Source organism: Tursiops truncatus, chromosome 11 (assembly GCF_011762595.2).
Source record: "Tursiops truncatus isolate mTurTru1 chromosome 11, mTurTru1.mat.Y, whole genome shotgun sequence".
Lineage (NCBI taxonomy): Eukaryota > Metazoa > Chordata > Mammalia > Artiodactyla > Delphinidae > Tursiops > Tursiops truncatus.
The window spans coordinates 38,589,822-38,612,627 of NC_047044.1; the positions used below are offsets into that span (position 1 = coordinate 38,589,822).

The following is a 22,806-nucleotide window of genomic DNA, read 5'->3' on the forward strand; positions in this document are numbered from 1 at the left end:
AAAAATTTTAAACCTGGAGAAAATAGGGGGAGAAGGAGAAAATAAAATGAAAAAAACACATGTTGAGCTTTAGTTTATTACTTATTTCTCCTACTAGACTGTAAGCTTTATGCAGTTAAGATATTTTGTCTTTTCATTGACTGATATATATCCCCAGTGCCTAGGACAGTACTTGAGGTATCAGACACTTAATAAATATTTGTTGAATTACTCTCTCCGGTTGGATGGATTGTTTTCCAGGAGGATGGTCTAATTAGAGTATACATGATTTGTACTTAACTGTGCTGAATAGGCTTAGCTTCTGTTGAATGAAAAGAGGGATTTAACAACAAGAAAAACGTTTATTAGACTGAGTTTCGCTCATTCAGTTTATTTGAAAAGCTGTGGTTATAGTGATTTTTAAATATGCCAGTTTGGCCTTGTCTTTTGATACAGTTTAAGATTATGCTTTTCACCCTATTAACATCTTACAGATGTTTTCTTAGACACAAATAGGACTTAATGAATCATTGCAAATTCAGAATTATTAGTGGGAAGTTTGTATTTGCCCTAAAGATAAGGATTTGTTAATATTGTCTACTTACTCAAAATGGTAATTTATGGTGGAAGATTCTTTGCAAAACTGACCTAAAGAAGGGAGAGAGGTAATATAATGAAAATGAGTATCTCATAGGGCTTTAAAAGCAGTATACTTCTTCACAAAAGTATAGAAAGATACCTGTCCTATCCCATTTTGAAACTAAAGGAATATTTTAAAACTGGATAAAATGACTTTTGACCATTTGAAAAGTGAACTTTTCTAGCCCGTTTATAAATTACAGTTAATTTAACGGTTTAAATTTATATGTGACTTTTGCTAAAGGCCAGTTTATGTGTTCAAATACAGTCTTTGAATTTTTGCTATCATCATATTGATTTTTTTCTAATATTTCAAAAATCTTTTTCTAAGTGATCAATTACTAGTTGGAAATTGTCTTGATACATTGTGAGAAGAGATTTAACCTAATTTAGCTGATATTGTGCCCATTTAACTCTAGACTTTTGGGGGGTGAGAAGGAATGCTCTTTGTGACATTTAAGCATACTGTTTGACAGGAATATAAGTCATTATCGACAAAGAGCACTTTTAGATTTCCTAGAATAAAGAAGAGCTATAAGTTTTAGATAAGCAATGTAAGTTGTTTATTCATTGGAAAACTGCATAGCTCTTGCATTTTTTGAAGTTACGTTGTATTCGTGTATTCAAGTTTTAAATATTAATTTAAAACTTAAAAAAATTTTCCATAGTGTTAAAAGTACACAAGTCAGATAGTCATATTTTATTTGTGCTTTTTATTCTTAAAAGTCTGGTTGTGTGTCGTGTTCTTATTTAAGTCTCATACCTATTGAGACATTTCTAGAAACTCCTTGAAAATGACACTTGTTAAAAGGTATAATAGTGGGAAAAGACTGAGTTAACAAAACCTTAAGCAAAAATACAGTGTAAAATGCTGTTTTCAATACCATTGAAACTGAATTCATCTAGAATCATGACTCTTAGTGTTCTTTTTTTTCCTTTTCCTTTCCCTAAAGATAAGACAAAATCCATGGCTTCTGTAACTAATGCCAATACTTCTAGTACTCAAGCAGCTCCTGTAGCTGTTACAACACCTACTGTGTCATCTGGTCAGGCAACACCTACATCACCTATTAAAAAGGTAAGCCAAAATTGTGTTTGTTAAAAATAAATGTATTCTGTGTAAGTACCATTTGAGCTAAAGCATTAAGACAGTTCTAAATTTATTTAAGGTTTTAGAATAAGAATGTATTTTTCTTTATTTCCTCTGAATCTATTATGTTCTTTTTCTCAAGTACTTTTTGCAGTTGATCATTAACAAAAATATCAGGTTGGCCAAAAAGTTTGTTCGGTTTTCACCAAGAACTTTATTGAGCAACATATTCATTAACCAAACGAACTTTTTGGCCAACCCAGTAAATAGCAGAAAGATAAAATTTTTCATATGAAAAACTACTGATCATGGTAGTTTTTTATTTTCATTGAACTTTTGAGAAGCATGGGGTTTGTATCCTTCATTTCTGTTGAGTAAAGGTGCATTTTGGTAATTTCACATGTGTATAAGTTAAGCACGAAAAATACTACCACAAGTTACTGAGAGAACTGGAATCTAGATTTTCTAATTCATTTACAAAGCACCAGGTATGTCAGAACAGACCAGAGGTCAACTGCTGACCCCACCTCTTGTTAGTTGTTGTGACCTTGAGCAAGTGACTATCTTCCTTATCTGTTCCTCCTAAAAAGGACAAAACAAAAATAATAACAGAGAAAATAAGTTAACATTGTTAAGCGGTGATTGAGAGAGCTTGGCTAGTGACTGAGTGCTCCCAAATTGTTAGTTTCATTTCTTCCTCTTCCTTATTTTGTTCTCCACTTATTCTTCATCCTTACTTTCTTGTTGATCTATTAAAGATTTTTCTTTTCCCTGCTGTTTCAGAACCTATACTTCTTTTAACTCTAATTAAAGATTAAGGGTTTTCTGTGGGTTTTTTTTAACCTACTGGTCTCTTTTTAAAGGCTTCTCCCCACCCTTACCTAACTTTTAGGAGTAAACTCATTTCCCTCTCTGTGTAACACACACATGCACGCATGCACGCACATGCACACACGTAGACATATTCACACTCACACGTACTTTTTTTTTTTTTCCTGGAGCCATTTAAGAATTGACTGCTCAGGGCTTTCCTGGTGGCGCAGTGGTTGAGAGTCCGCCTGCCGTTGCAGGGGACACGGGTTTGTGCCCCGGTCCGGGAAGATCCCACATGCCGCGGAGCGGCTGGGCCCGTGAGCCATGGCCGCTGAGCCTGTGCGTCCGGAGCCTGTGCTCCACAATGGGAGAGGCCACAACACTGAGAGGCCCGCGTACCGCAAAAAAAAAAAAAAAAAATTGACTGCTCTCACTGTAACACTTTATTCCTAATACTTGAGTACGTACCTCTTAAGTACAAAGGCATTAATCCTTCATTCCCTCACAGAAATCATCATACTTAGAAAATTTAACATTGATTAATACCATTATTTATGTTCACTAATATACAGACCATACTCAAAATTTTCCCAGTTGTCCTCCTAGTAACATCTTTCTAGCTGTTTGATTTTTCAAATTAAGGGTCCACTCAGGGATTATACATTGTGTTTACTTATTAAGTCTCTGCCTTTGGACTTCTTGTTTTGTTGCTTATCTGACGTTATTTGGTTTGCATGGGTTTGAGGACTGATTTTAAATCCCCACAGTGTTTCTATCATATTGTCAGTTTTGCTAATCTTTGGATTTGGCTCCAAGTGGTCAAAATTTGAACCTTTTAAAATCATAAACTAGAGAATTCTTTTAAAATCCATACTGTTATTAATAATCCTCCTCTAAAACTCTTCCAAAGGAAAGCGGTAGTATGAATTCTTAGTGGTAGAAATGTATGAATTTCACTGGTACAATTTGAATATCAGAAGACTTTGTGACTGAATTATCTTATTACCTGCTGTATTCTAGAACTGAGGGTTTCTTGAATTCAATTAGAACCCATTCTCAAATGGTCATAATTTCATATGCTTTAAAATGAAATTCTCCAGAATTTCTGGAGAATTTCTGGCCTTTTCAAGGCCAGAAGCAGTCGTCTGCAAAATTTTCAAGATAGTTATCATGCCATAACTGGTGTCACCATGAGCTGCTTTAACTAAAGATTTATTAATTCTAGAACCCCTTTATACTTCTTCAGTGAATCCTAAACTTTAGCTCTTTTGATTATCTGTTAGAACTGTAGATTTATCAAGTTCCCAAAAGCCCCATCCCCCCGGAATACCTGGCCAAGAAACCGGCTGTCAGTCTTTTGAGTATTTAACTAAGCAATCTCTTTCCTACTATAGTCAAATAATTACAGTAGGGTTCTTATGATCAATTATATTTTTCTCAAGCATAACCCTAGATTTATGGCAGTTTACTTCTCAGTTTATGCCAACTGCCCTCACTGAAAGCAAATACTTAATAGCTCTGTTAGATTAGTGGGCCAGTAATTTACTTGCTATAAAAGTTCTTATTCAAAATTACTTTGATTCTGTAATTAAATTGATCTAATGACAACTGTTTCTCTAATTTGCATATTTAGAAACTCCATTTTATTCTCCATTTAAACTCATCATAACTTGCTTTAAAGATTACATTGTTTCAGTCTTTGTTCTTAAAGTTTTATGGGCAAATTTTATTCAAAGTAATAAAGTCATGGTGTACAAAAAAATGAAGTATTTTTAAGTTTTATCAGTACTATATGACTTTTAAAGCCTGTTACCATGTTCAGTGGTACTGTATTTACTATAATTTAGCATTTTAGTGTTTTTTTTTTCATTTGTTTCAAGATTTTCCTTGTAACTTAGAGACCTAACAGAAATTTCCTTGGATGAATTCTTAATTTGTAAATGCATCGTAAAAGATTTTGTAATTAATTAAGAGTTCTGTCTATTTTTAGGTTGCCACTTACTACTCTGATTCTATTATCTAGACAAGTTATCTTAAGTTCTCTAGCTTCCTCCAGCAGTACATAAACTATGTATATAAATACATACACACACACACACACTCTCCCTCTCTCTCTCTCTCTCTCTCTCTCTAACATTCATGGCAAGGAATAGATCACGAAACTGGAAGCTCTAAAACAGTATTAAATATCACTTATATTCTATAATAACTCATGATAACTACAGAGAAACATAGGTATATTCACTTTAAATGATCTTCTCTTAAGTTGTTAACTTGTCAGCTAAAATTATAAAACTATTTCTGTAGCAGTGAGATCAGGCCAATGATTTATGGATATATTATCTATAAAACCATTAGTTTGATCTTATGATTTATTTTAACTAAAAATAGTAAGTTTATCACATTATTTAACTTACAATAAGTTAAATAATATACATTTTATATTAAATTTTTATCTAACAATAAGTTTATTGTTAAAGTTTCAACTAACAATAAGTTTAACTAACAATGTTTATATATAACTCTCTAGTCAAAATAAATATTGTTGGGATCTCTGAAAAAGATTACCTACTCTGCTGTATACACATATATTCCAATAAGCATAAACTATATTTTCTTTGCTAGATGGTAAAAATTCAGAGTTTTCTTGGAATTACATGTTCTTGCTAATTGAACCTACATCATAATAAAATTTAGTAAGAGACTACTATGTGCTGTGGGTATATGAAGTATACTGGTAAAAGTATATAATTGTAGAATGATAGTTTTTAAATGGAAGAAATCATTTTTTGATTTGAGGTAATGGAGTTAGAACATTTGAGATAGATCTTGAAGAATGAGGTAGTATTTCAACTAACAGAGAGGAGAGTTTGTACAGTCTGTTGAAAAAGAGAGAAGAGAAACAGTGTGATCAAAAGTAGGGATAGGGCTTCCCTGGTGGCACAGTGGTTGAGAGTCCGCCTGCCAGTGCAGGGGACACGGGTTCATGCCCCGGTCTGGGAGGATCCCACATGCCGCGGAGCGGCTGGGCCAGTGAGCCATTGCTGCTGAGCCTGCGCGTCCAGAGCCTGTGCTCCACAACGGGAGAGGCCACAACAGTGAGAGGCCTGCGTATCGCAAAAAAAAAATGAAAAAAAAACAAGTAGGGATAATGTGGAGTGTTGCAGGAAAAATGAGTTGTCTAGTTTGATTGATTTATAGGATATATATACGAAGTAAAGCAGGAAAAGTAGAGCCAAATTGGAATGTCTTCATTACTATGGTAACATTTTCATAATTTGATAGATAGTAGAGGATCATAGATGTTTGAACAAGGCCATGAGAGAATTTTAGAATGTTATTCTGGCAGCAACGTACAGGTGTATTTGAAGGTGAGAGACTGACTGAGAGAAGGTTTATTAGAAAGTCATTGAAGTTGCCTAGCATGATAAGAATATAAACCAGAGAAGTGGCAGTGGACTTATAAAGGAGAGGAGGAGATTTAGAGACTTGGCACTTAACTTGTAGATGGAGGAAGATGACAGAGAAGAAGTCTAACATGACTGCGAAGTTTCAAATTTAGGGAGTTGGGACTTCCCCAGTGTCCAGTGGTTAAGACTTCGTGCTTTCAGCACAGGGGGCATAGGTTCGATCCCTGGTCAGGGAACTAAGATCCCACATCCCACATGCCACACAAAGCGGGCAAAAAAAAAAAAGAAATTTAGGGGATTGAAGAGATTTTTGGTACCAGTAACAGAAATAGGGAACTGAGGAAGAGTTGGTTTGGAAATAAAGGTGTTTGACTTTAAACATGTTGAGTTTCAGGTTCCAATTTTAGTTACATATAGTCCATTCTACAGGTAAATAGAAATTCAGGACTAGGAATTTAGGAGTCAGATTGAGCTGGAGAATAACAAATTTGAGAATAAGCTGAATACAATTAATATTTAGCCTGAGGATATAAGAAGACCCTACTCACAACATTCAGAAGAAAGTATAAAGAGAAGATAGGAGATACAAGAACAGACTCTTGGAGTGCTTATGTTACAGGGCTATGACAAGGATAGTTGCTACCAACAACAACAAAAAGACCAGGAAAGGGGTAGTCAGAGAGTAGGAAAGTCAAAATAGTGTCCTGGTTATAAAAACCAAAAAAAGAATTTCAGGGACTAGGTATACTTGAGTTTTTCAGAGAGGTTTATTTATATACCAAAAATTGAAAGATGCTTTTAAACACATAAACCAGTATTTAAATCCATGTGAGGTGGAGAGGAGGTATATCAGTCATAACAGTGCAACAAAATTTCAAACTTGATAATATTGCCTCATTTTTCTCAACTCTAAAATATTGGATAATAGTAAAATGCTATTTCATTGGGTGATTGTAGGATTAAATGAGATAACCCATATTAAGCACTTAGTTTAGGGCCTCACACAAGTAAACATTTGTTAAATGTTAGCTTCTGTTGTAACACTCAGCAAATATTATTTGCTATATGATGATTTTATCATGAAGGAATAACATTTGTTTCCAGTTTGGGGAAAGTTCTGGGATAGGGAGGGATTGGCAAACCATGGTCTGTGGACCAAAGGTGGCCCACTACCTGTTTTTTGTACAGCCTGCAAGTTAGAATGGTTTTAATACTTTTAAATGGTCAACAGAGGCAGGGGGAGGATGAAAAGAAAAAGAATATTTTGTGACACAAATTCAAATTTCATTGCCCCTAAATAAAGTTTTATGTGACACAGCCACATTCATTCATTTGTGTACTTCCTATGGCTGGGTTTGTGCTACAGCAGCATAGATGAGTAGTTACAGCAGAGACTCTATAGTCTACAAAGCCTAAAGTTTACAGTCTGGCCCTTTACAGAAGGAAAAGTTTGCCAACCTCTGTTCTCGAGTACCATGACTTTAAACTCTGAAATCAATAAGGAATCATCTCAGTGCCTATCATATTATGTAAAATATTACAGAGCTTCCTGGACTTTCTCAGTCAATGGAGACCTTAGTGTTTTACTAAATTTTTTTCACAGTGCCATTTGGCAAAAAAAAAAATACCTCTTGGTTTCATTGATTAAGTAGTTAGGTACAAATAAGTTAATAATGGCAATTTGTGCAGTGTCCAACAGATGTCACTGTACTTCTCTCAAAACTTTAAAATATCCCACAGCACCCCTGTGATTTTGTTCTTGCGCCCTGGAATGCCTCAGTGTGCATTTTGGGAACTGAAAAATGCTTGTATATCTTGAGCCTCTTTGCAACCTTATTGTTAGGAATTAATTATTGGAAATATTAGAGGTATCTTGTAGCAGTTTTGTCTAGGAATTAGCCCTCCAACATTATGGGTGCTTTAACAAGCTCTATTAAACTGCTGTTATGGCAAACCTTGGTAATAGGTATGAAAGAAAGGTGGTTTTGTGTTTTTTTTTAATCTATATCCTGTGCTTGTAGTAACTAGATAGTTGCTATATTTACCATCTATATTTAACTGTGGTTGAATATTTAAACTCTGTAAGTGAAGTTAATGAGGTGAACTAGTTACAGACAACAGACATTTCATTTTTAGGGTAGTTGGAAAGCCCTGAAAATGAAATAAATATTTGTACAAAAACAGTTTTTAGTTGAAATGTTTAATGTTTGGTGGAAAAATCAAACAGTAAATTTAAGGCTATGATATTTAAAATATTAATGAATTAAATATTATAATTAGAAATATACTGATGATTACTTTTTTTTTGATGATTACTTTTTTGTTGATGATGATGGATTTAAAATTTTTTAACCCAAGTACAAAATGAATAAAAACAAAATTCAAGGGCAGTAGTTTTTTCACTTCATACTATAATACTATCAGCTCTATGTGGCTTTAACTGCCTTAGAAGTTTCTGTATTAGATTCTTTCAGATTCTCTCATGCTAAAACTGGAACTTGTTCCCAGTGACTTTTAAAGATTGGATAATTACCCAGTTGTTGGGTTTTAATTTATTATAAAATTCTTTTAAAAAGAGAAAAGTCTGTTTTGCTCATAACTTCCTTTTCTGTTTTCATGCTTTCAATCTTTATCTCTTTACCTGTCTTATTTTAATTGGCTTTAGTATGATTTCATTGCTCCTATCATGCCTGTGGTGGAATCAGTAGATCCTGCATCATGGAGGCAGGGCTTGCGCAAAACTGGCATTGTTCTTGTGCCCAGTAAAGGTGAAAAATCTATGGTGAGGCATTTCGATGTGCAAGGATTTATATTAGGTTACAACATAACAAGTTTAATATGAATATTGGTTTCAAAGATGCATGGTTTTAAGTCATTATGGTGTGCTCATTTCTGTTCTCTGTATTTGCATCATAATTTTTCTGTGTGATACAAAGTGTGGAGTGTGTGTTCTTAAATCTAACATCTGGAAAGGTAGTATTTCCTTCTTCAGTTTTAGATCTTTACATTTTTTACTAAGACATTAACCTGCTTAGTAAAAGTGTTTCTCCTGAAACTATTAACTGTAATTTTAAACATATTATCTGTAAACTTCTCATTTTCAGTTTAAGGACTGATAAGTATTGTATAATTTTTCTCCTTTTTCTTAAAAATAAAATAAAATAAAAACAGTTTCCAACTTCAGCTACAAAAATTTCTCCCAAAGAAGAAGAGAGAAAAGATGAGTCTCCTGCATCTTGGAGGTTAGGACTTAGAAAGACTGGTAGTTATGGCGCACTTGCAGAAATCACAGCATCTAAAGAGGCTCAGAAAGAAAAAGACACTGCAGGTGTTATGCGTTCAGCTTCAAGTCCCAGACTTTCCTCCTCTTTGGATAATAAAGAAAAGGTAATCTGTTTCACAATTTGGTTTCTATAAAAACTATGATAATTTGTTTTCCTGGAATCAGATCCGTTGGATTTTCTACTATGTATCATTAGATCTATGTATCAACTTAATTCACCTGACTTAATGAGTTACATGATAATACAAATGTACTTACCTTAAGCAGATATCTATATGGGATATAATTATTGGGAAGATCAGATGTATTTGCCCAAAACATAAATTATGAGACTATACTCAATTAAAGGAATCCTTTATTCTATTTGAGAATTTACAATAAAATGTATCAAGGAGCAAGCTAATTTTATTTATTAAGAAGGGTTTTGAAAGTTTAGGAACACATTTTTCTAGAATGTGCTTATACTCATAAGTTAAATTTATCCAATATATGCAATTTCTTTACCTACTTTTTTCATCTGATACATCACAGCTTTGTCCTAGTGAGCAATTTTAATAACTGTATTTTGAAAGGCAGTATTAAATTGCATTAAATAGAATGCACCACAGTTCATTCAGTGCTATTTTGTATAATTGGATTATTTATTTTCTATTGCATTTTTAGTGCTTGGACATTTTTTTCCTTACAGTTTTCTTGCTCTATACAGGAGTGTTTACATGTATCAGAAATTCAGAAATGAATTTCTCACTAAGTAATTTTAATATTTTTTATTTTGTATAAATTTATTTTCCAGTTGTTTTCCAAGTACTTGATGCCAGTATAATGAGAATGTAACAGATGTCATTGTCACTACACTCTCAGCCAGATTTGGTTAAATATAATTTAAATAACCTTTTGTTTTGTATATTTTAATGTTATATTTTTAAAACATAGTATATCAAGGTAGTAAATAGCTTGTATAATGTAAGTAATTGAGACTTATCAGTGAACTGTATTTGAGACCTTATTTCTCTGAAAGAAGTAAAGATATTTTATCTTACAATACTACATTACAGTAGATGTTACAGAAGTTTCAGGAAAAGTCATTAAAATGTGGAGGAATTTTTCTTATGTTAAAAAAGAGCTAATTCTAGATTAAACAAGAGGGAAAAGAAAATTAATTTGAACAGGCTGTCTTTTAGTGTTTATAGTACTTGAATATTGATAGACATCAATTTTGGAGTTTAGCTAGGAATTATGGAAATATTATAAAATAAACTATGATGGCTGTGTAATTATACATTGTTGAATACTCTTTACATAATACTTTTAGCAGCACCTATAGTCATCACAGATTTATTTTCACTCTTTTTTCTCCCTGTTGTGTAGGAGAAAGATAGTAAAGGAACTAGGCTTGCATATGTTGCACCTACAATACCAAGACGACTAGCCAGTACATCTGACATTGAAGAGAAAGAAAACAGGTGGATTCATTATGATTTGTTTTATTTTTTTTACTATAAAATCTTTACTATCTAGCATAAGAGTTAAAACATGAGCATTGTTGTAATTATGTGGGATATGGATTTCAGGAGGAGATGGAGGGTATTCCTAATAGGAAGAACACCAAGTACATGGACTTGAGGAGGTGCAGGCTTGGTATGTTCATGAAATAGCAAAAACAAATGAAGGCATTATGGTTATAATGGAGTGAGGGGACAGTGGTGGCAGATGAGGTCACAGACTAGTATATGCTTTCTAAATATTTGGAACATAATAGAAAAGGAGAAAGAAGAAGGGAGAAAAAGCACTTACTTGATCACTGTCAACATTTTAATTTGTTTCTTCCTACTTTTCAGCACATATAGAGTATGAGAATTTTTAATATAATTGTAATCATGTTATAATATTCAATTTTGTGTCTTGACTTTTTCTTTCACTTAAGATCTCCTAATGTCTTATATGTTAGTATGCATTTTCAATAAGCATTGTTCTTCATTAGTACATAGTGTTGCATAGAGTAGATTTGCTGAGGTTAAAGTAGCCATTTCCCCTCCCCAAACTATGGACGTTTAAATTATCTAATATTTTTGTCATCATAAATAAAACTTCTGCAAACATTTAGATTTCCCCCCTATAGTGAGGATTATACCTTTGGGATAGAATCTTAGAACTGGAATCTTAGTGAATTACTTTCACTTCTTAATAAGTATTCCAGACTGTTTTTCTAAGGGATTTTACTAGTTTCTGCTTCTACAGATGTTTATTAAAATACAGCTTCTTTAACCCTATTTTAAAATTATTTACCAGAATCTGAAAGATATTTTTTTCACAGAGATTCTTCAAGTTTGCGAACAAGTAGTTCATATACAAGAAGAAAATGGGAAGATGATCTCAAAAAGAATAGCTCAATTAATGAAGGATCAGCTTATCATAAAAGGTAATAATATAATTCTTAAGTAACTTTTGTGTATTCTTTTATTAAAATATGAGGCAGTTTGGAGCTCTCAATTTAATATAACATTAAAAATGTGCCTTTATTAAATGTATCTTTTGTTGTTTAAATAAAACTTCATTTAAAGACACAGAATATATATTTAAAGATGGGTTAAAATTTGCTCCTACTTATGCCTTCCTATTATATTATATATTTTTAAATTAAATTTGATATGCTAAGAAGTATCTTTTAGATTATAGCATATTAAAAAAGGAACTCTGTATGTAATTATATATAAGTCAATTATGTAATTGACTAGAGCAGTTGAAATAGATTGATTAATTGAGCTCATGTGGTGACCTGGAAAGTTTCTACCTGTGTTAGAACTCAGAGCAATGGAAATGCCTTGAATTGGAATGTTGGTAATATCATATTGGAGAGGGGGTGGAAAATCTATGTGTTATTTTCTCTGCTAAAAGCAACCAAAAAAAGACTAAAAGATCAACAAATATAATATAGGCATGGGTCACCCCTAGGGATGTGACCCATTGCCAAAACAATTGCTTAGAAAATGCTTAAGTCTTAACTTTCCCCAAGTAAAACCAAACCAAAGTGTTTTTCCAGACCCAACCTGGCGTGACCATATGACCTGGAACAGTTCCAGAAATGTAAACTATCAGATCATCTTTGAATCTTGTTGGTGGGTGGGGGATGCAGTAAAATGATACACTACCAAATTAGGGAAATCATCTAGACTCTAGCAAGTTGTAGATGCAACTCTTGGTGCTGGAGCCGGTGGCGTATTTAGGAACACAGTCTTTTAGATTTTTTCCTAGCCTTGTGAATCTGTATAATGTATAGGCATTGACTATAGAATACACATACAAACACATTCTATATAGATATGACTCTTTCCTTTAGTTGCTCCTTTGGTAGAAGACAAGATGATTTGATTAGTTCTAGTGTTCCAAGCACCACATCAACACCAACAGTTACCTCTGCAGCTGGGCTTCAGAAAAGCCTGCTTTCCAGCACAAGCACTACTACAAAGATTACAACGGGTTCTTCCTCAGCAGGCACACAAAGCAGGTGAGTCACAGATACATTTTGTGTTCAGGCCTACTGTGTGCTTATGTATGTGCATGCATTTTTGTTTAGAAGATTGTGGGGCTCTGGATTTTTTCATTGACCTTGTTAAAATGATTTACAAACAAAAATTGGTTCCAAAAAGAGGCAATTATGCATGTCTGGGGAAAAAATATTAAGTTCCTAACTTATGAACTTTCTTTGCATTAAGCTGCTTAAAGTGTAAATTTCTCTTTGACAGCTCTGGGTGAACTTTTTGGTTCATAGATGAAAGATGTCTCACCTTATGTTTTAAAAAAATCCATCCCTGTAGTCACATGTTTTCAGCTGCTAGAAAGTGCTTTCCTTGTTTAGCTGTTTTCCTTTTCTCTTTTTTGTGTTGCTGCTTATGATGCTATAGTACCTCAAATCGTTTGTGGGCTGAGGATAGTACTGAAAAAGAAAAGGACAGTGTTCCTACGGCAGTGACCATTCCTGTTGCTCCAACTGTTGTAAATGCTGCAGCCTCTACCACAACCCTGACTACAACTACTGCTGGCACTGTCTCCTCCACTTCAGAGGTCAGGGAGAGACGCAGGTGTGTAAAGGTCCTAATAGGACTGCTGATATATCTTGCCCAATGATGAAAGTTGTTTGTTTTGCTTGTTTTTTTAATCTTGGGAAGTTGGTGACTATCTCTTCAGTAGGTTAATACATGAGATAACCTAGATCAGCTCAGAACTATGTAAATTGATATAATTAGCAATTATTCGCCTTTAGGCTTGGTAACCCACCTCTGACAGAATTAATGTTCTTGTTTAAAGGCACTGAGCCAGATAGTTGTCTTCATACTTAGCCATCTTAGTTTTAATGATTTATTTAATTCAAAACATTTTTGTGATGAAGATCTAAGCGCATACTCTAAATACATATTAAACAACTCATACTCATGGAAAACTAGATGTAACATGACAAAAACAGGTTTTTTATTCTTCTCATTGTTTCCCCCTTCCACCTCATTATTAAGAAATTTGATGCATGTTTAGCGATTTTTGTTGTTGTTATTTTTGAGAATTTCATTTTAAAATTCTTTTGGTGAAGAATGGCTTCTTATGCATATGTGTAAGCCAAATAATTTTAAGTATGTTAACTACATTCACTTAGTTTTAATTCTGGTACATAGAAGGCACTTATTAATTAAATTTTTTAAAGGGTCTGTGAATTTGTTTTATGTGCTTAAAACATTTTTATGAGCATTGCTCACTTCTTCCTGTTGCAGCCAATTGGTATGGAATCATAGATGTGGAAAGGAATTTACCTATTATCTTTTATGATATCCTTTACAGAAGGAAACTGAGTTCCAGAGATATTAAGTGACTTTTCCACTTTTATGTGGTTAGTAAGATTGAGAGCTAAGGCTAGGCCCAATATTACAGGAGAATCAGTCCAGGGTTCTATTTGCTATATCATGCATAGTCCTAGCTTTGAATTTGGTTTTCCCTCTTGAGAAAGAACATCTTAGGAAACTAAACGTAACCTCTTTAAATATTTTATTCTTGAAAAATTAGCTACATAGCTGATATTTTCCTTAACTAAAATACCAACCAGATTAATTTGGTTTTATTTCTAGCACATAGTATTCATATACAGTCTTATACATCTTTTGTCTCTGATGCCTAGCAAAGTGCGTGGCCTGTTTTAAGTAGTAGCATCCTTATAGTAATATTTGTGGTGAATATATGAAAAGTAACAAAATGTTAAATGTTTTGAAAACTTTTTTAATTAAAAAAAAGTTTTCTTTCCTATCATTACATCTTTAGTTTCTGTCAATATATTTATGCTTCATTTCTATTTTTATGGTGAAATTTAATGATACTTCTCTAACAGCACTACAAGCAGTTAGCATTTTGTGATTTTTGAATACCAGTATAGGTCATATCATATTTTAATTATTCTTGTTTTTCTCTTAAGTTTAGTCAGTTTTAGGTTTTTGAGGTGTTTTCAATGAGACCACATAGCCTACAGAAATTAGAGTTTCATAGGCACTCATCGTTCTCTTCTAGTGAAAATGAATTTGAGGGCTTTGGTTTTTTGGGAGGTGGGGAGCTGAAGGGGAAAAGGTTCAGGAGGTCTTGGTTTTTTACTCCTTGTTGTGCCTTAATCCTAAGGTAAGAGTTCTCTGTGGGTTAGAATTTATTTTTCTGTAAAATGAGATATTTAATTTATATAGTTTTTAACTTCTAGAATCCTTTCTATCTAGCATTCCATACTTTAAAAAAGTTTTTCCAATGACAAAGCCAGTGATTGTTTCCCCAAAATCATCAGTTGTTTCAGAACAAGCAAATTATGATTCTTAACCTCAGATTTCTTTATTTTTTATATTGTTGGAAAGTATTGAGTTTCAGCTTTTAGAATAAATCCCGGAAGACTTTAAGATTGAGAATAAATATTTGGTGATATTGTTAGGACAGAGCAGGTTCTCATATCATAAGAAATAAAATATATCTATTGACATTTTTCCGGGTCTACATTACAGAAATTTTGTCTCACTTGCTTCAGTGATGTGTGCAATAATATTAATGTTTGTGTTTTGTTTCATGTCGAATAACTGTTTGCAATTTTGGCCTCGTCTGTCTTTTTTTTTTTTTTTTTTTGGTTGGCCATGCTGCTTGGCTTGTGGGATCTTAGTTCCCCAACCAGGGATTGAACCAGGGCCTTCAGCAGTGAAGGCACAGAACCTAACCACTGGACTGCCAGGGAATTCCCCTGTTTGTCTTTTTAATTAAATTTCATTAATGGTTTCAAAATGTATATAGTTGAAAATTTGCCCCCAAATGTATGTATGGTGATTTAAGAATATACTGTGGCTGAAAAAGATACTAATACATTTATGCCATTTTTAGGTACCCTTACATATGTACTTTTAGATATTATGTAAAGTTACTGTGTACACTATTAAATTCCACATTATTGTTGAATTTTCCTGTTTTTATGGATCAGGTTTGGATGAAAATTTTCTGTTTTTATAAAGATTTCCAATTGATTAATTGGAGGGAGGAGGCATTGGGGAGCAGGGAGGAGAAGGTAGCTTTAAACAGATGGAGCATGGTGAGGTTCCTTGGTGGCCTAGAGGTTAAGATTCCAGGCTTTCACTGCCATGGCCTGGGTTCAATCCCTGATCAGGGAACAGATCCAGCAAGCCTCGCGGGGTGGCAGAATATCTAGATAGATAGATAGATAGATAGATAGGTAGGTGGAGCAAGATGGCAAATTCTTTCATTGCGTAGGCATTTCTAATTCTCCATAGTCTTTTCAAACTGCAAAACAGTACCTTACTAATAACTTCGTATTTGTAGTATGAGTTCACATGGTTCGGTACAACTACTCTTTTCTACCATTTTCCCTTGGCTCAGCCAGCTCCCATTTGTCTACTTATTTTTTTCCCTCTGGAAGGAAAAATGCTGAGTGAGAAGCAAGGGCTGGTATTCAGTTTTTTAGAGATCTAATTTGGTTGACTAACCAAAATATAAATATTATAAATAAATATAAATATTTCAGCCAATAAATGTCAGGGAAATAATATATAGAATAATTGCTTTTACTGAGGGAAAAAACCTTAATTTAAGAATAACCTTTGGATTGTTCAGAAAATTGTGGGCAATCTAAGACTAGTAAGTAAAATTATATACCCTATACAGTTATACGAAAGAGATCAGTATGACAATATGATATAGTAATGCAATTTGGTATGTTCTGCCATCTTTTTGATGATCACCTCTTTGGAATTAAACACATATTAAAAATATGAATTATTTGTTTTCTCTACATCCTGTTCTTAGAGATCTGCTCTGTATAGACACCTCAAGGAGGAGAAAGGAACTGAATTTCAGATGGGGACTATCAAATATATTTCCTATATTACAAATCGATAGGCTAGGTTTTTATGCTAATTTGGAGCAAATGTTTGTATGGAAATTTTAAATGAACAGATTTTACAAGTCTTTCAGCTAGTAATTTTTATGCCCCTAACCTGCATATGTTAAACCAGATATGATAAATAGATTTATTAACTTTCATGGCAGCTTGAAAGTATTGAAAAAGAATCTAGGCTTCTTGGGAGAGAGTGTGATGGTTGATAGTGCTATTTGCCATGGGGTAAAGGGGCATAGTGACAATGCAGTTGTTTTAAACTATATATGAAAACTTTGTACATAATGGAAATAAGAATTCAGTCTTTCATGTCCATTTGTACTTTCAGAGCAGCTCATGAAATGCTGAAGTGATACATGCAGCTGTCTAGGCTGCTATAAACTTTTGTTAAACTAGATTTGCTATCACATTTAGGTTTCTTCTCTTTCTGTTATTTTTTTTTCCTCATCTGGTGGAAGTCCAAAAGGCAGTAAATTGCATAGGACCAGTAGATGCATAAATAAGTGTTAAATGAATGGATGAAAAAAAATAGCCATTTTACAGGCTAATATTTCACAGAGAACTTTTACACGTTTAAAAGTGTACCACAAAAGAAAAAAACTTTTTCCTGCTTAAATGGTCTTGGAAAATGCTGAGTTAAACACAGTTAAACAGGTTTCTTCCCTTAGTCCTTTTCAGACCCTTTAATATGTTATTTTCCTGGAGAACATTAGAATGTATAGTATTTTCCACATTTATATAATCAACTTCTACAACAAACAATACAAAAATTGTATTCCAGAATTAATGTTTCTTAAACTCTAATAACAAATTTATTGGTTATCCTCTTTCTTGACCCAGAAAAATCACTGGAGTTGTAATAAAAATGAGAAAGTATCTGTTACAGCTGAATAAAAACCTTAAAACTCAAGAGAATTGATGTATAGACAATAGAAATAATAAAACAATGGGAGAAAAAGGAATATCAAGCTTTTGAGCATCATAGAATGGAGAGAGGGCAGGTATCCTACCAGTTGTATTCATCTCTGGGTTTGTGTGTTGGTACAGATGAAGCCATACAGAATTTCAACTAAGAGAAAGTTAAACTACGGAAATGGTGATAAGCAAAATGTTTTATTTAGTGACTTCTCCCTTGCCTTTCACTTTTAGGGAGACAAATTTTTTTTTAATTAAAAAAATTAAAATTTTATTTTATGAACTTAAGTCAGTACTAGTTTTTAATAGAAACAAAATTTGGTAGAATAGAGCTCTTCAATGAAATGCTTCAATTTGATGAGCTGTGCCTTATTGATGAGATAAATGTAGTGCTATTATGATAGCAAAAAGACATAATCATTCAGGATATTCTAGAAACCTAGAGGTAAAAAGTGATAGAAAACATACGGATAAAGAGAAAAAAAAGTTTTATCCTTATGATATAGTGCCATAAGTTATTCAACCGAATACAGAACACAAGTGATACTTTCTCAAAGCAGATGATAAAAACAAGTCAGAATATAGAAGTGATGGGATTTTCATCTAAGTTTGCTGGATGTCTCATTCAAGTAAAAACACCCTCTTGAGAATTTCTTGACTTACCTTGCTTTACAGTTTATCTGTGATTAGAGTAGAAGCAAGAAGAACCAGTCCTCTAGAACTAACTTTAACCAATAAGTAGTAGTTAATTGATGAAATTGAGGCAACCAGGATCTTGGGTGAGAAATGACTATGTCATCTTAGGGTTAGTTATCCAAGGAGACAAATCCTAGGAATAATGAATCTTGTATTCTAGTTTTAGAGAGACAGATTCCAAAAAATTCAAGATTTTGGAGGGAAAGACGCATTCCTATGTATCAAAAAGAATGAGAGTTCTCTAAAAAGAATTCTGAAGGAACTGTAAATAACTGTAAGGTGTTTGAAGATGTGTTATACTCTCTGAACTTAGAGCTTTAAAGGACACAGAAAAAATAAAACATAAGGCATAAAACAAAGAATAAATTCTAAAGTTTGTTACGAATATGTGAATAGTGTCAGGGAGGTTAAAGAGCAGAATGAATTACAAATTGAGAAGAACACTAAAGTTAACATGAGAGTTTTTAAAAAATAGCATTTGGAGATAGGGGTATGATGATAGGTTATTGATAAACTTAATGAACAACAGAAAATAGAGATACTCAAGTTCAGAATGTTCTCTGAGAAATGTGAGCTAGATGGTAGTAGTATAACTAGATAAAGTGTTAACAATTGAACTTCCCGAATAGTATTGATCATTAGAGGGAAGTTTTCTTATGTTGCAGGGCTCTGTCTTGTCTTTGCTTGTTCAACCCTTTAATTCATTATTTACCTCTTGACATAGAGTGCATGCTTTTGAAGTTGTGCATACCGTGTGACAGGATGGAACATAGGCTTAGATTTATAGTATAAAATCTAGTGAACATAAATGCCAAATCCTCTTCTCTGTATCAGAAAATCAGTGACCCAAGAATAAGATGCTGATTTTAAAGCAATTCGTATATAAAAACACTTGAATTTTTAGAGAACTTAAAGTATGAACAAGAGTGTGATGTCTGCCAAAAACATTATTAGTAAATGCACAATGACAAGAATGCAGGGAGTGCTGCTTCCTCACTAGTCATCCCATATCCTAAATATTACATTCAGTCCTTTACCATAAGAAGACATTGACAGTCTAGAGTTTAGCCTTGTAACTTCACATATCATCTAGGATGGTGTTGCAGAAAATCAAGAAAGGAGCTAAGAGGAATGATGTTAACATGGTTTAAAAAAAACCAAAACTGTGGTTAGGAAGAACTTTAAAAATATGTTAATATGAGTAGTTCCAATCTAAAAAACTATCAAATTGCATTGTTGAATTTCAGAGTGGGTTTAACCATTTTCTGAAGACTCTTTCTTAAAATCCATTAAAATGCTAAACTTAAATGTTTCACTTACGCACATTCGTGTATAATTATATTCACAGGTATTGCATCTCCAAGTGACAATTTTTATTTATTACTGTAGATCATACCTCACTCCTGTTAGAGATGAAGAGTCTGAATCCCAAAGAAAAGCAAGATCTAGACAAGCAAGACAGTCTAGAAGATCAACACAGGTATAGTTAATGTGTATAATATATAAAAGTTCAAAATAAATTATCTTTCCCTTTTTCACATTTCTGTGAAAATACTGATGTCACTATATAATATGAGTAAATCTTAAAAAATAAAAGTTGCCTTAATAATCCTACCGTAGCCTTTTTATGTGGCTATACTGTTAATGTTACATTTCGTCTAAGTAGCATATGCCTTTGTATCTCTTTAAGTATTTATTTTTCTATTCCTAATATAGTGTCTGGCTCAGGATATTTGATCAGTGTTAAAATTAATCATATATGATGTCGCATAATTATTAAAGAATTCTATGTGTATTTGGAAGGTATGGGAAATAGGTCTTTTATATTAGGTATATCAAAAAGCTGATATACAAGTATGAGAAAAATGTCACTCAAGCTAGTTATCATCTTCTTACCCACTTGCCATTCTCTCTCCTATATCTCTCGTGTCTTCCCTTTCCTACAGTTGAGGGGCTCCAAAGTCCAGATTCAACTGTTTATTTATTTATTTTATTTATTTTTTCGGCCACCTTGGGTCTTAGTTGCAACACGCAGGATCTTCGTTGAGGCATGTGGGATCTTTTCGGTGAGGCACATGGGCTCTTCGTTGCAGCGTGTGGGCTTCTCTCTAGTTGTGGTGTGCGGGTTTTCTCTCTCTAGTTACGGTGCGTGAGCTCCAGGGCATGTGGGCTCTGTAGTTGTGGCGCACAGGCTCCAGAGTGCATGGGCTCAATAGTTTGCAGCACGTGGGCTCTCTTGATGAGGCACGCGAGCTCGGTAGTTGTGGCACACGGGCTTAGTTGCCCCGCAGCATGTGGGATCTTATTTCCCCGACCAGGGATCAGACCCACATGCCCAGCATTGGACGACGGATTCTTTACCACTGGACCACCAGAGAAGTCCCTAGATTCAAGTGTTTAATCCTTGCCATTACTTAACATATTTTTTCTGTCTTCGTGCCTTAACTTCTTGAAATCCAACCTATTCTTTTCAAGACTTAACCTTCAAAAATTACTTCTTTACTGAAATCTTCTCTGTGTGCATATACATATATAGAAACATAAATATATATAAATTTAATACATAAATAATGCATATATTGGCTTTTCCTTCTTTCTCTGAACTTCTTGGGAATATTTATATTCATATGGTCAGTTCCTGTGCTATTCTGTTAATTTCTTGAATACAGAGACAATTTCTCGCACATATTTTATTTCTTTCCCAGTACCTATTATTGTGCTTGCTCATGATGATTCTTCATAGAATGAATGTGACTAGAAATTCTGTTTCAATTTGCAAACCAATTCCAAACATGCATATTTGACTTTTAATACATTCATATTTAATATATCTACTTATAAAATATTCCTTTGAAATGAGCTTTAATGCCTCTCATAATTAAATTTATCTTTTTTTGCGTGCAGGGGGTGACATTGACTGATCTTCAGGAAGCTGAGAAAACGATAGGAAGGAGTCGTTCTACCCGAACCAGAGAACAAGAAAATGAAGAAAAAGAAAAAGAAGAAAAAGAAAAACAGGATAAAGAGAAGCAAGAAGAAAAGAAGGAGTCAGAAACATCTAGAGAAGATGAATATAAACAAAAGTACTCCAGAACATATGATGAGGTAATAGCATACCAACAACAGCGCTAGATCAGGTGGCACGGATAGTTCTTGTGATTCTCAAAATGCAAGAGATTTATATACTAACAAACCATATACAAAATATTCATAAGGATTTTAACTGGAAATCTAAATTATTTTGACATGATTAGAACGTTACTTTTCCTTTGAAATGAATTTAAGTGTCTTATATGTTTTTATCTATGTTTATATTTCAAATGGTTGTTAATTTTAATGTTTCACAGACTTATCAACGCTACAGACCAGTATCAACTTCAAGTTCAACCACTCCATCCTCTTCACTTTCTACCATGAGCAGTTCACTCTATGCTTCAAGTCAACTAAACAGGCCAAATAGTCTTGTAGGTATAACTTCTGCTTACTCCAGAGGATTAACAAAGGAAAATGAAAGAGGTAAGAAGACCAGATTTTGAAAACACTTTGTTTCCTTCAGATGAATTCTTTGACTTGGTTTTTCCTAGTAGTTTAACAGAAGAGTAACAACATCCTAAACTGGGACTCATTCTACCTAACCAGAAAGAACATGATGGTTGAGAATGAGAAAAGTAGAAAATAAAAACAGAAAATAATGTGATCTGGCATTGATATGTATATCTTTATTGCCTTCAAAAATCTTTATGTCCATCAACATAGAAAAGTTAGTATAGAAGAACTGGTGGGGTGATTATTTCTAGGAGCAGTTTATTGATTATTTCTAGGAGCAGTTTATTAATGTTTCAAGTCATTTCTTGCATATTATGTAGATATCTTTTAACTGTTTTCTGTGAAATTGTTTTAAACAAAAATCATTTAACTTATGTAATGTCTTTGCCAAAAAAACTTATTTTTATGTTTATTTCTTGAGAAATAGATTTCTTTTTCAGCTGTATATTGGCATATTGATGCTATTAACATTTCCTATTACTTCATATAAGCTTCCTATGTAAACACTAATTAACTCCTCCTTTAAATAAGAGATGGCTACTAAATAAATTATTCCTAATTGTAGGTATTTAATATTTTAAAAGCAAAATCTCGGGCTTCCATGGTGGCGCAGTGGTTAAGAATCCGCCTGCCAATGCAGGGAACACGGGTTCGGGCTCTGGTCTGGGAAGATCCCACATGCCGGCAAGCAACAAAGCCCGTGCGCCACAACTACTGAGCCTGCACTCTAGAGCCCGTGATCCACAACTACTGAAGCCCATGCACTTAGAGCCCGTGCTCTGCAACAAGAGAAGCCACCGCAATGAGAAACCTGCACACTGCAACGAAGACTAGCCCCTGCTCGCCGCAACTAGAGAAAAGCCCGCGCACAGCAACAAAGACCCAACGCAGCCAAAAATAAAATTAATTAATTAACATTTTTTTTTAAAAAAGCAAAATTTCATAGTATTAGTCATGATAATATCAGTAATCATGTAGGAATAAACTCAGAAAATTAAATTATTTTCAACTTCCAGCTGGCTTT

At 33.6% G+C, this 22,806-nt stretch overlaps 1 protein-coding gene across 6 annotated transcripts in view; it reads left to right on the forward strand.

The window, feature by feature from the left end:
- PPP1R12A (protein phosphatase 1 regulatory subunit 12A) overlaps positions 1 to 22,806 on the forward strand; it is a 149,866-nt gene that overhangs the window by 97,262 nt on the left and 29,798 nt on the right. For 2 of the 6 annotated variants that reach the window (XM_073788378.1, XM_019952644.3), the window contains exons 9-17: positions 1,572 to 1,696; positions 9,103 to 9,318; positions 10,583 to 10,677; positions 11,529 to 11,633; positions 12,552 to 12,719; positions 13,117 to 13,293; positions 19,626 to 19,716; positions 21,141 to 21,341; positions 21,584 to 21,752. In XM_073788378.1, coding sequence (XP_073644479.1) covers positions 1,572 to 1,696; positions 9,103 to 9,318; positions 10,583 to 10,677; positions 11,529 to 11,633; positions 12,552 to 12,719; positions 13,117 to 13,293; positions 19,626 to 19,716; positions 21,141 to 21,341; positions 21,584 to 21,752 — 1,347 coding nt within the window. The remainder of the gene's footprint in view (positions 1 to 1,571; positions 1,697 to 9,102; positions 9,319 to 10,582; positions 10,678 to 11,528; positions 11,634 to 12,551; positions 12,720 to 13,116; positions 13,294 to 19,625; positions 19,717 to 21,140; positions 21,342 to 21,583; positions 21,753 to 22,806) is intronic. The other 4 variants (XM_033866298.2, XM_019952649.3, XM_019952648.3 and 1 more) reach the window with 4 other exon arrangements.